Source organism: Corvus cornix, chromosome 13 (assembly GCF_000738735.6).
Source record: "Corvus cornix cornix isolate S_Up_H32 chromosome 13, ASM73873v5, whole genome shotgun sequence".
Taxonomy (NCBI): domain Eukaryota; kingdom Metazoa; phylum Chordata; class Aves; order Passeriformes; family Corvidae; genus Corvus; species Corvus cornix.
Genome location: NC_046343.1, coordinates 11,061,839 through 11,074,431, shown reverse-complemented (window position 1 = coordinate 11,074,431; position 12,593 = coordinate 11,061,839). Strand labels below are relative to the sequence as shown.

At 44.0% G+C, this 12,593-nt stretch overlaps 1 protein-coding gene across 3 annotated transcripts in view; it reads left to right on the top strand.

Annotated features, from left to right (window-relative positions):
• The window catches only part of FNIP1 (folliculin interacting protein 1), a 65,191-nt gene extending 52,833 nt beyond the window's left edge, over positions 1-12,358 (top strand). For all 3 annotated transcript variants that reach the window (XM_039559705.1, XM_039559704.1, XM_010413083.4), the window contains 7 exons: positions 399-545; positions 2,468-2,637; positions 3,975-5,400; positions 5,758-5,926; positions 7,652-7,849; positions 8,197-8,312; positions 9,123-12,358. In XM_039559705.1, the coding sequence (XP_039415639.1) occupies positions 399-545; positions 2,468-2,637; positions 3,975-5,400; positions 5,758-5,926; positions 7,652-7,849; positions 8,197-8,312; positions 9,123-9,201 (2,305 nt within the window). In that variant the 3' untranslated portion in view covers positions 9,202-12,358. The remainder of the gene's footprint in view (positions 1-398; positions 546-2,467; positions 2,638-3,974; positions 5,401-5,757; positions 5,927-7,651; positions 7,850-8,196; positions 8,313-9,122) is intronic.
• Positions 12,359-12,593: the final 235 nt, after the last annotated feature.

Sequence of the window (12,593 nt, the reverse complement as noted above, 5' to 3'; positions counted from 1 at the left end):
CTTGTCCTAGTCATAAATAAAGCAGAAGTTTGTTTTAAATGAAATGGAGAACAAGCAGGGAGATACCAGCAAGAAGAAATCATCCATTCCTTCTGCATTCAGAGCAGGGCAGATCTTGACTTGTGACAGGGAGTGTTGCTGTGTTTGGGATCAGGTCAGATGGATGCAGGAGGAACCTGTGAGGTTCAGCTCTCCAAGGTGAAGGGTGAATTTGTACTACTTAATGAACAACACGGTTTGGATAATGGCTGCTGAGAGAAATTTTTTTCTGATACAAATGATAGCTGGATCTAAATGTTGCACAGAATTCTTTTTGGTTGAGATTTCTGCTTTGTTTTGTTTTGTTTGTTGTTTGTTTGTTTTCTGTTTATCCTGGATTTTTTGATTTTGTTTTCCAGAACAACTATTTGCAATCTCTACACAATGCCACGGATTGGGGAGCCTGTCTGGCTCACCATGATGTCGGGGACACCAGAGAAGAACCAGCTATGCCATCGCTTCATGAAGGAGTTCACTTTCTTGATAGAAAATGCTTCTAAAAACCAGTATGGTGGATTTTAGTTTCTGAATTACATATGTGATTGTGCGTTTTTATTTCAAACAAATTTTCAAATCAGTTGTTAAAATCCTGGTAATCAAAGAATCAAAAGGCCATACATAAATACCTTCTTTTTGAAACAAGTAAGAAATAATCTCATTAAATTCCTGCTTCCCCACAATCCTCTAAATCTTGGTAGAGGCTGAACATCTGTAACATGTCCATAGGAAGTGTGTGATGGGTGTGGACGTCTGGAAGGGGTGAAGATACCTTACAAAATACCTTTCAGAATCAGTTATCATATGACGAGCAGGATTAGACATTCAGGAAGAGCTGTGTCTGTAATACTGTCAGACCACAAAGTGCTCTCAAACCTTGTCATTTTAAAATGCCACTAAAGAACTGCTGTGCTCATTAGTGCTCACTCACCTCTCTGGCCTCAGGCCCCAGCTGTGAGCAGCAGATGCTGAAAACTGAGAAAGAAAGTTCCTGGTAAACTGGGGAGAATCTGATAAATTTACTCTTTTGTCAACACTTCATCACCTTTTCCCAAGGCATGAGTAGGGGAAGTTTTTAAAGGGTTTGTCTCCACTGAAGTCCTAAAAGGAGCACAAAAGTAGTTTGGATGGGAATGGCACTAACAGATCAGCTGTTTGCTCAGGGGCACTGCTCCCTGCAGGATGGGAAGGGACTGCCACTCCCATCCTCCAGCTCTGCCACCACCTTTGTCATCTCTTCTCTCCCCAAATGGGAAGGTGACAGTGGTCACTGTGGTCCACCTGCTCCTGCCCCAGTGCAATGGGAGAAACCACAGGGAGTTGTGAGGGGTTCAAATGTATTTTCTTAAGATCAGTTCCCGCTTCAGTGGAGGCTTTTTTCTGGGATTGTCTCCTTTGATCTCTGCCATTCCGAGTCCTGTACATCTCGGTTACATTTAAATAGTCGTTTATTTGGGCTTGTTTTCTTTATTTTAAATAGAGTAAGATTTCAAGTGATGGAAACGAGAAAAATTAAGCCCTGTATCCTTCCCAATCTAGTTTTAAGTCTCCTCTCCTCATTTGGCTTTCTCTAGTTATGAAATGGCTGCATGGGAGCTGTAGGGTTCCTGATGCTTGTAAATTATTCAAATAACATTATTTTGAGGTATTTGACTATTTTCCTCCCCATACATGAGCCACTGTGGCCACCAGCACCATGTGTTGGCATGTGGAGCCTCCTGGGCCGTGCTCCTGCCAGGAAAACTGACTGGGAAAACTCCACAGAGCAGAAACCATGCTCTATCATTGCAGTTAATCAGATAGTTAATGTTTTTCAGGAAGGTTTTTTCACCTTAATTGCTTAGCCAGAGAAAACCGTTTTGCCAGCATAAGAACACAGCTTCTCTGGCTGAGCTACAGAACTTTGGGCAGGGGGGGTTATTTTTGAAAAGGAGCAGCCATATGTGCTGAAATTGCACAATAGTTAGGTGAAAGAACACAGCACCCAGCTATTTTACAGGTTTGGTAGCAGTAGTTTCCCTTCTCATCCATAGTCACAAGTCTTAAGGGTTTGGGATCTCCTTGGAGTACAGGGGCCACACAGTACTCTCTTATAGTGAATGAAATGAATTGGTTTTGAGATGTTTTACAACATAAAACTTGCAAAATAGGAAGTCTCATAATTATTGCCAAACAGAGGAACTGAGATGCCACTACGTTAAAATATTTCATTTTACTTCAAATATGTGTTCTAAAAAAGAGCTTTTCCAGGGTGGGAGGGAGGGCCACCCTTTCTCTCCCCAAAGAACCAAGACTGAAGGGATGATCTCTGCTGATTTTGTCAGGCTGTTTCTTTAATCCTTGATCCATATAGACTAGAGCTGCTGTCAGTTTAACATCTTGAATGTGTATCTGGAAAAAAACCCAAACATGTTGAACATTTTGCTTTCAGGTTTTTACCAGCTTTGCTGACTGCAGTGCTGACTAACCACTTGGCCTGGGTCCCCACTGTCATGCCTAATGGCCAGCCACCCATAAGAATCTTCCTGGAGAAGCATTCTTCCCAGAGCGTGGACATGCTGGCCAAAACTCATCCCTACAACCCACTGTGGGCACAGCTCGGTATGTGGCAAACACCTCCAAACCACCCAGCAGCTTTCCATAAATGGGAATGCATGAGGTGGGGTTTTTGATGCTTGTTACTCCCCTCCCAGGTTATTTATTTTTTAATACTAAATGAGACAAAAGTGTGTTTCAAGCTTAGAAGTGGTCACTGTATTATTTTATGCTCTAAGTCTTTAAGGCATTATCCATTATAAAATGTTAGCCAAAAAGTAAAGCCCTCTTAAGTCATCTACGCTGGGTCCCTTAAGGTTACCTGCCCTGGTGCTGGTGGAGGATTCCAGGCCTCCTTTGGTCCTCCTCCTATAAGGAAAATCTGCTTTTATTTTTTGGGATACCACTATCACTAAACCTCATTCTGGAATGAGAAAATCAAGAAAATCCATCTTTTGATCAGAAGTGAACATACTTCTAGTACAATGGAGTGATGCAGAACAGGAAGTCATAGGTTGGCAACCCCGAGGGAAGGTCTCAAAGCCCAGTTAGTGGTGTAGCTGGTCACACTGTCTGATAGTTGCCCAGTAGAGAAGAGCGGGTGAGGTCAAACTGTCCTGCTCTGCACACATACACACTCTCATGGAATTTGTTTAGGGAAGGGAAGGTTTTGCAAGGTTGTCCTATTCTTGTACAGGTAGGACTTGCCAGGGAGTTGGCAAGGAAACTTGATTTCAGACCTCATGTGACTTGAGGGACCCACTGTGGTTAGGGTGGCCTTCAAGAGGACTCCTTGTCCCCTCACCCCTGGTGTCACACAGTGCCCTAATACCTTCAGAACGCACAGGCACAGCCACTTCCCCAGGTGACTTGAATACAGCCAGAACATCCCATCCAACCCATAGTAGAACTCGAGGGGAAGAGAAGGAGGTTGGCTTCAGCCATGCACCTGCCATGGTCACTTTTTGTCCTCATTCCTGGCATAGGTTTGTTTCTTTTACAGCTTTCTCTTGTGGGTAAAAGTTCAGCCCAGTTTCCAGACTCTCCAGGGTAATTCAGCACAGATGCCTCCTCTCTCCCTGTGGAGATATACAGCAATACATATGGCTGTATAAGGATCCCAGGAGATGAGCCTCCGAAGCTGGAGTGAGGTAGTGTGAATGCTCCCTGATGTGTGAGATCAGATGTCCCCCTGACCAGTGGCTCACCTTACAGATGATACCAGCAGCATCTTTGGGATTCTCTTATTGGAAACAAAATACAGCATAGCTATTGTAGCTCTACTGCTTTAGTATTTCTCACTTGTAGACCTGGTGTTTGAAAACTGGCCCAACAGCTGCCTGTTAGAAGAATAAATTATTGCAAAGATGCCAAAAAATTGTGTGTTTAATTTCCTGTCCTAGGTGACCTGTATGGGGCCATCGGATCACCTGTGAGATTAGCAAAAACAGTCGTGGTTGGTAAAAGACATGACCTGGTCCAGAGATTGCTTTACTTCCTCACTTACTTCATCAGATGCTCTGAACTTCAAGAGACACACCTTCTGGAAAATGGAGAAGATGAGGCCATCGTCATGCCTGGCACTGTTATCACTACCACGCTGGAGAAAGGAGAAGTGGAAGAGTCTGAGTATGTGCTTGTCACAATGCACAAGAACAGGGGCAACTTGCTACCCACCGAGTCTGAAGAGATGAGAGCTCCCAACTGCAGCTGTAAATATTGCAAATGTCCCATTTCCCTCGCACAGAACATAGAAAGTGTTGCACAGCAAGAGAGAGAAGACATGCAAAGCACTCCTAAGGTAGAGCTGGAATCTTCTTCAGATGAGAACAGAACCATCGTTCCTGAGGATGGCCAGGAAGATGCTGTGGATGTGACACAACCAAGGCCCTGCCTGGATGCCAAACTGGAGACTGTGGTGTGCACAGGGTCAGCTTCGCCCGAGAAATACGTGGGGACAGACTCTTGTTTGGAGCCAACAGCAAGCACGTGGAGGACTGAGGACATGCTGGAGCCAGGCAGCCAGGTGGGAGGTGGGACAAGGACACCTGGGATTGCTGTGGAGAAGAAGCCACCTGATAAGCTCTTCATGGACACATTTCCATGCAGCACTGCCGAGGTTCAGACAAAGGTGACTTTCCTCATTGGAGATTCCATGTCACCTGATTCAGACATTGAACTGAGAAGTCAGGCAGTAGTGGAACAAATTGCCAGGCATCACAGCCCGCCAGCAGCAGAGGCAGGAGTGTCTTCTGATCAGAACTGTGAAGCTAAACAAACTGTTGAGGACCAAAATAGAGACTGTGGGACAGCTGAATCCTTTCCTCAAGTTGCTAGTGAGCATCAGAGCTGGAACCCAAACCCATACAGTGCTGAGAGCATGAATCTGTTTGATGAATATTTCACTGATGACAGTTCAATTGAAACCCGGACTATTGATGATATTCCAGGGCAAGCAGCTACGGGCCTTCTTGCTCACAACAGTAGTTTAGAATTTTCTAAAAAGCTGTCTACAAAGGCTTGCAAACCACCTAGTGAATTTTGTAAATTCATGGACTCTGTTCGACAAGAGACCTACAAAAACTGCTTTAATGAGCAGGACCAAAGAGAGAAAATCTCTATTCGTGTCCCCCATGGGGACAGAGAAAACGTAGAGAAAAAAGTCGCCCCGGGAATTGATTGGGACATTCCAAGAAATGAGAGTTCAGACAGTGCCCTGGGTGACAGCGAAAGTGAGGATACAGGCCATGATCTAACTAGACTGGGTGGTAACTATTATGGAGGAGAACAAGAAGATTGGGCAGAGGAATATGAGATTCCCTTCCCTGGGTAAGTACTGTTCAGCACTAACAGAGCCTAAAAAAGATGGAGCCTCTTCTCATGTCATGTATTTGGAGGACTGTAGTCTAACTTGGCATCAGGGGTTGGAAAAGTGTCTCTTGAGCTTGCTGATTGTTGAGGAATATTGAGAGATCAGTGATCTGGAAAAAAATACTAATGGTGTATTCTGATCTTGGCTTGTATTCTCTGCTTCCATGATGGGCTGACTGCAAAAGCTGACTGTAAACTCTTTTAAAAGTGCTTGACTTCAGGTTAGAAGAGAGATGAAAAAAGTAGAAATGCAACCTCTGTAAGCTGAATTTGCTGTTTACTGTTGTACCTCTCTTTGATATGCCTTTCTTTCAGGTCAAAATTAGTTGAAGTCAACTCTGTCCAGCCCAGTATTGCCAATTTTGGAAGATCCTTACTAGGAGGCTACTGTTCGTCTTACGTCCCTGACTTTGTTTTGCAAGGAATAGGAAGTGATGAAAAGCTGAGGCACTGTTTGGTGTCAGATTTGTCTCATGCTGTGCAGGTAATTAAGCTATATTTGGTTAATGTATTTCTCACAGTAGGGAAAGATAAATGTTTGTGCAGGTACAAACCTACTGGAAGTGGAAATATTTCCTGTCACAACTCCCATCAGATTTCTCCAGTCCCAGGTCACCAATTTTTTCTCCTCTCTCAATTAATGTATCTGAAAAACGTGGATATTTCATTGCAAATCTGGAGCACAAAAGATCAGACTCCCACTGAAGCCAGCTGAGAGGCTTGTCCCTGGGAAGATGGATTTCAGTGCTAAGGTATATCACAGTCTCCTGTAGGCTTGGCAGCTGATGGTTGTGTCCCCACAGATGGAATGACATTAAACAAGCCCAAGTGCTGAGGTTGTGCCTCTCTTTCTGGGCACAGAGTCCTTCTGCAGTGGTGCAGAAGCTCCCATTGCTCCCTCCTCTGTCCCTGCACGTCTGACCAATGTGCTGCTACTAGTGCGGCAGAAGGTGCTCTCCATCAGGAATGCTCAGTATTTTGGGGACATTTCTCCTTCTTTAGGATGGTAGTCCATGTGTCCAATAGCGCTGGCTTCACTGGAAAAGGAGAAACCAACGTAAATATAATGGTCTGAAGGGAACTTGTACTTCTCATGTGTTGGAGATCAGCCATAGAAGTTTTTCCCTAGACGAACTGGGGAATGACTAGGAAGTGTGGTATATCCTCCCCCTTCTAGTTACCAGGAAAGAAGTAGAAAGCAGGCTGCCACTGAAAGTGTGACATCTGCTCCCATCTAGTTTATTCCCCAGAGAATAAGGGAAAACAGACTGGTGAGCAGCCATTTTCCTGAGACCTTCCAAAAAGTCCCCTTTTCCCTACTTCTCACGTTAACAATGTGCTTCCGACCTATGGCTGTTCTCTGCGTGCGTGTCCCCCTACCTTGTGCCCAGCCCCACACCGGATGAGTTTTGCTCCCTGGGTGGTTTTTCCAGGGGCTTGTTTAAGCTATTTGGGAAGTGTAATTGAACTTCAGGCAAGAGAGACAGCAGTGTGAGGCACCTGCTGCTGTGGCACAGATGTGTCTGAAATACAGCCTGAGAGACCTTTTTATGCTAATCTTCAAGTAAAACAGTAACTGCATCCCAGTGCCTGTATGAAGCCCTTGTAGGACTCTTTGGAAGTGGGTCATTGCTAACAGTTCAGTCTAGAAAACATTTTAGGGAAGAACAGTGGGTTTCCAAATACTCCCTTTTCCAAACTCTCTTTCATGGCTTTGGAGAGGTGGAACACCAGCTGGGGCGAATGGCAAGGCCCAGGATTGGTTCCTGACTCCCTCTGCTGGCCTCCTGTGAAGGAAAACCAGTGACAGCTGGGAATAATCTGACCTCGTTAACGCAGTCACGCTGAACAGCAAGTTGGATTTTTGGTGCTTTCAGTTTTAGGAGTTTAAAATACACTTTAGATATGTCAGAACTCTTTATATCAAATACCAAAAGTTGTAACTGTCAGCCAAGTGACACACTTTAAAGCCTGGAAGAAAAGGTAAAACAGCCACTGTCCTTCTAAGACTGTGCCTTGCTCGCAAAACCTCTCTGGTTTTAATGGATGGAATGCAATGTGCGTAGATGTATTTTAGGTGAAGTAGTGTCTGGGATGCTACCCTGCTATCCAGGGATGCTGTCCTACTATCCAGGATGGCAAAGTTTTGTGAAAGGACCACTGTCATTTGTCATTCTCAGGGTTCTACTCTTCATTTTTTTGTTTCTAGCACCCTGTTCTGGATGAGCCCATTGCAGAAGCTGTCTGCATTATTGCAGACACAGACAAATGGACGGTGCAAGTGGCCAGTAGCCAGAGGCGAATGATTGAAAATAAACTGGGAAAAGAAGTGTTAGTCTCCAGTCTTGTCTCCAACCTTCTTCATTCCACTCTTCAGCTTTACAAGCATAATTTATCTCCAAACTTTGTAAGTCTAAATGGAAATCACGAACGTGATGGTTTTGAAGCGCCCTTTAACTTGATAGTTAGTTAGCTAGTTAGCTCTGCCTAGTGTTTGTATCCATAGTCAGTGCATCCTCTGGTGTAGCTGTTTGAGATGCCTATTGAAATGCCACTCTAATCAAAACAGCTGCCTCATTAATTTTGATTTAACCTGTAATCAAAGGATTCTGCTCAAAAATGAAAGTCCTGCCAGTGAATATCTCACCTAGACACGGCCAGAGAACAGGCAACAGGGGTGTGGGATCTGTGCTTTCTGCTCTGAGGCTGGTTTGGTTCTGTCTTCTCCCTGACACAATTCCCTTTGCTTTTTAGTGTGTGATGCACCTGGAAGATCGTCTGCAGGAGCTCTACTTCAAAAGCAAGATGCTGTCCGAGTATCTCAAGGGCCAGATGAGAGTCCATGTCAAGGAGCTGGGCGTGGTGCTGGGGTATGGTCACAAACTTCTCCCAGCAGTGCTGCCCTGGGTGTTCTGGTGCCACACCCTCCACCTGGGCTTGTTCCTAAGCACAGCAAAATGGATTCCTAAACTGGACCAGAATTCCTAAATTACCCATGGCTTCAGGCTTCTCCTTAGCCATTGCTCGATCCCAAGGATCTCCCAGCTTTTCTGTCTTCCCTGCGGGCAGGAAGATGGGCTTAGCACTCTGGAGCATATCAGACTCCCTTCTTAGTTGGTCAGTCACCAGTAAACAACATGGGGCACCTGATTCCTCCAGGTTGATTTTCCCTACATGGCAGGAAACACTCTGTGTCATGTAAGGCACATAATACGTCTCTGTGGGTGTGGGGCATGGGCAGAGGAGCTATTTAAGGGGTATTTATAGGAAGGCTCTGAGCATGTTTTCCTGCAGAGGAGTACAGGCTAAGCAGGAAGGCATACAGTACACGTGTGGTGCTGAGCATGGCAGCTTTAGCTGGTCCTGTGCTCCTTTACTGTGTCCCCCCAACTATTACTCCCTTTACTGTGAGGTTAGGCAGGAATTCTCCTCCCTCCGTTTCCTCACCATTTTGTTGGTCCTGTTAAAAACCCACCAGACAGGTGGGAGCTCAAGCAGTGCTGACACTGTGGGAGCAGGCACATCTGGAGGGGTGGGAGGAACAATCTGGCAGCTGCAGTGTGTAGCCCATGGCCCAAGTGTAAGTGCTGGGGCTCAAGCAAGCAGTGTGGGTTCTGACACGTGTTCAGCCCAGTGATGTTTTGGGTTGGATTAAACATGACTCTTCTGCTTCCTTTCAGGATTGAATCCAGTGACCTCCCCTTGCTGGCAGCTGTAGCGAGCACTCACTCTCCGTACGTTGCCCAGATCCTTCTTTAAAATGTCAGAGGCCACAGACTTTGACTTTTTGCCTCTCTGGAAGCAGAGTGAAAGACAACTTGTTCTGGCTGCTTTCTCTTTGCAGCAAGTAAAACAAACTGCTTGTTGAGCTGCAGGACCTCCATATATGACTGCACGGTGTGCAAACAGTTGGAGACTTCTCCTCTCCCACTTGGCCATTTATTAAAAAAAGATAATGAAAGGAAAAAAGAAAACTGAGTAAGCTTGAGATTTCAGCCACAGAAAAGTGGAGATTTTAGCAAAGCTGAAGAGATGCATTTTTTAGCAGTTTCTGCCACGATGTCTGACTAACTTACACTGGGGAATGGAGGAAGAACTGCTCTGAGAAATACATGATGCCATCACCCTTTATAAACTGAACAAGAGAGCAGCTGTCTTCAGCCAGGCTTCAGCTGATGAGGATCACATTAGGATCTGTAATTCTCAAGCTGCAATGATTTGTAAACAACTTCTACTTTTTCATGTCGTAGTCCAATTCTGAATACTTCCCAGAGGAAGAACGGGGCAGGGGCCTGTTTTTTTTGTAAGAAGCTTATTAATGACAGTCAGCTACAGAATTTATTTATGATCTTTCTCCTGGGAAGAGGAAATAGTGGGGGACAGAGGGCAACAGGGAGGAGGGAGGAAGAGGCCAACAGATGAACTAGCGATGGAGATTCTTGGCTGGATGCTGTAACCAGTATTAAATGTTTATAATGTTTCAATGTTGCTTTATACTAAATGACGCTTTTCTTCCTCAACGTAATCAAAATGTTAAAAACAAAACTAATCTAAAGAGAACGTTGGCTGAAATTTCCCCATTGTGTTCCCCAGAATGACATGGCAATTACCTCTAACTTTTTTATGATCTATAATGTTCTTGCAACATCATACTCTTTTTACAGCAGTCAGTCGGCTATTGAAATAATGAACTAGAAATAATTGTACCAAAGCACTGGGGACAAAACGAGCAGACTATTACCCTTAATTGCTCAGGTAACTAACTGATACATTTTTTAAAACTGTTCTACAAAAAAAATGAACATTAATGACACCATAGTGTAGTAATATCCAAAATATTTTTTAACAAATATACCCTTGCTGCAGATGACTCTAATCCCTTTTCTACTCACTCGTGTAATTACCAGCAGGAAATGTTGTTTATTTATTCTCAGCATTTCTCTTTTACTCAGCCATCACTGGTTTGTCATTGTATATACAATAGTTGTACGAGTAGCTGATGGACCCAACCTGGTGTAAGTAATGTAAATAGACAGTGGGAGGTGGATTATGTTTTCGAAGGCTCTACTACCTCAGTTTAACTGGACACTTCATTCTAGGCTTTGCTTTGCGTATTTGTCCTAGCAGCCAATTAATGTTGCTGATTTTTAGCTTGTGTTTTCTTCTGTTAGGTTTAGTATATTGAAATTCATGGATTATCCACACAAGTAGGAGACAGGTATTCACTTGGTTGCTGAACTCTATAAAATTTCTATAAATATGTCATTCTCTAATCATCTTTTCAATAGAAGAGCACACCTGCTATTGTTGTTTGCAGAGTTACTTTAAATACAAATCTATTTAAACCATTTAATAAACTTGAAAACAACAGGAGAGATCCCTGCCCCACCTCTGTCAGTGACAGAACTCTCCTCCCTTCCTTCTCTGGGGCCAGGACTCACCTGGAGTAGTGTTTTAGTACTATTTAAAATCTGTCACCTAAAACTCTGTTCCAGGGAGATCTATGTGGCAAACCCCCCCCCCCCCACTTCCATGTAGGACTGAGTCTACATCAGGAAGTGACACCAACATTAATACAGGCAGTGTCATTGGAAACTCTTTTGTATATAAAATCTAATGCTGACTGCTGCAGGGGAAAAACTCACGTTTAATATGTGATCCAAGGATTTGTTTCTCCCATTTTTCAAGTGTCTGTTCCTTGCCATACGATTATATTACATCTGGCTCTTGGAATGAGCACAAAACAGGGGCCCAGTTGTGTAAACACATTTCTAATGAAATATAGGATTGCATTCAGAACATGGTTGTTTAACTCTTTGCTAGGATATGTGGTATAGGCAGTAGTTAGGATTCCATGTTGTACATAGACTGGCAGCAGTGACCTGGTGGTGTCTGCGGTGTCAGGGCTGGCGGAGGAGGGTTCTTGCCTGTGCCTCGGGAGATTCCGAGATGGGTGAGTTCATCCATAGCTCGTGTCCAGAGAGCTGGGCAGCAGCACCCCTCACCCTGGCACCCCCCAGGACTGTGCTCATAATGATCTTTACAGGAGAACACTGGTCCTCTTCCTTTGAGCCATTATTGCGCAAATTGTTGGGGTTGCTTTGAAATGTGTTTGACTCTCCAGAAGGGCCCTTGCACGGCTTGCAATGAGTATTAACATGAGAGAAGAAGGAGGTAGCACCTTCTCTGCTGCCCTTTGCCCAACACTACCCAGTAATGGTGTTAATGATGTGTTCAGTCAGTCCGAGACAGAGCAGGCACGGATGCAGCTTCCTCGTCATCCTCCCACAGTGCCAGTCCCTCCTGGCATGGTAGCACCATCTCCACCTCTCAGCAGTATTGTGGGCAGAACACAACCAAAACCCTCGTGTGATGGGAAGTTTTCCTGTGAGTTAACTTTTTGGGTACATGAACAATGTGGTACGTATGTCTGTTTGTTAAATAATACGAAAAGGGATTTTTACAGGATATAGCATTGACTTTTTAAAATATATTGTGATTCTTTTATGTGACTGGAAAACTAATGTTTGATTTCTTTTTTCCACTATTCCCAATCTCCATTATTAACATGTCTTAATTTTCTGGCTGGAACCTAAGCGTACTAGGCACACAAATCAGCAAATTCAATTTTGTTGCAGTTGGCAAACACTGGGCTGCTAAGAACAAAAAATTGTTTAAAAGAACAGATCTTACACTTTGCATATGTTTTCCCTATTAGTTCTTAGAGATGTTTTATGACAATTTTTTGCTTTCTCTAAATTATTTAGATGGTGGTACTTGTAAAATGCTGGGTAAAATGTACATACTTGTTATCTCTTCTGTTTTTGTATGTATTTCCCAAGATGTGCACTTGTATTATAATAACCATTCCCAATTTTAGGGGAAATTTGTGCAATAAATACAGTATGTCAGTTTAGTTCTGGTACCTTTTGTGTCCCTTTTTTTACATGTGGTATGAGACCGTGGTTGAGTGAACCATCTCACACTTGACACCTGTCTCCTCTCACCTGCCCATTTTGGGGCATGATTCTGGCACTTGGCAGTGCTGCAGCCATTTAATTTGGGGTCTCGTAAGGAATTAATTGTTTCAAATAGGAATTTGTGATTGAACTTGCTGTCCCTTCAGTTGTGAATGTTGTTGGCCCCCAGAA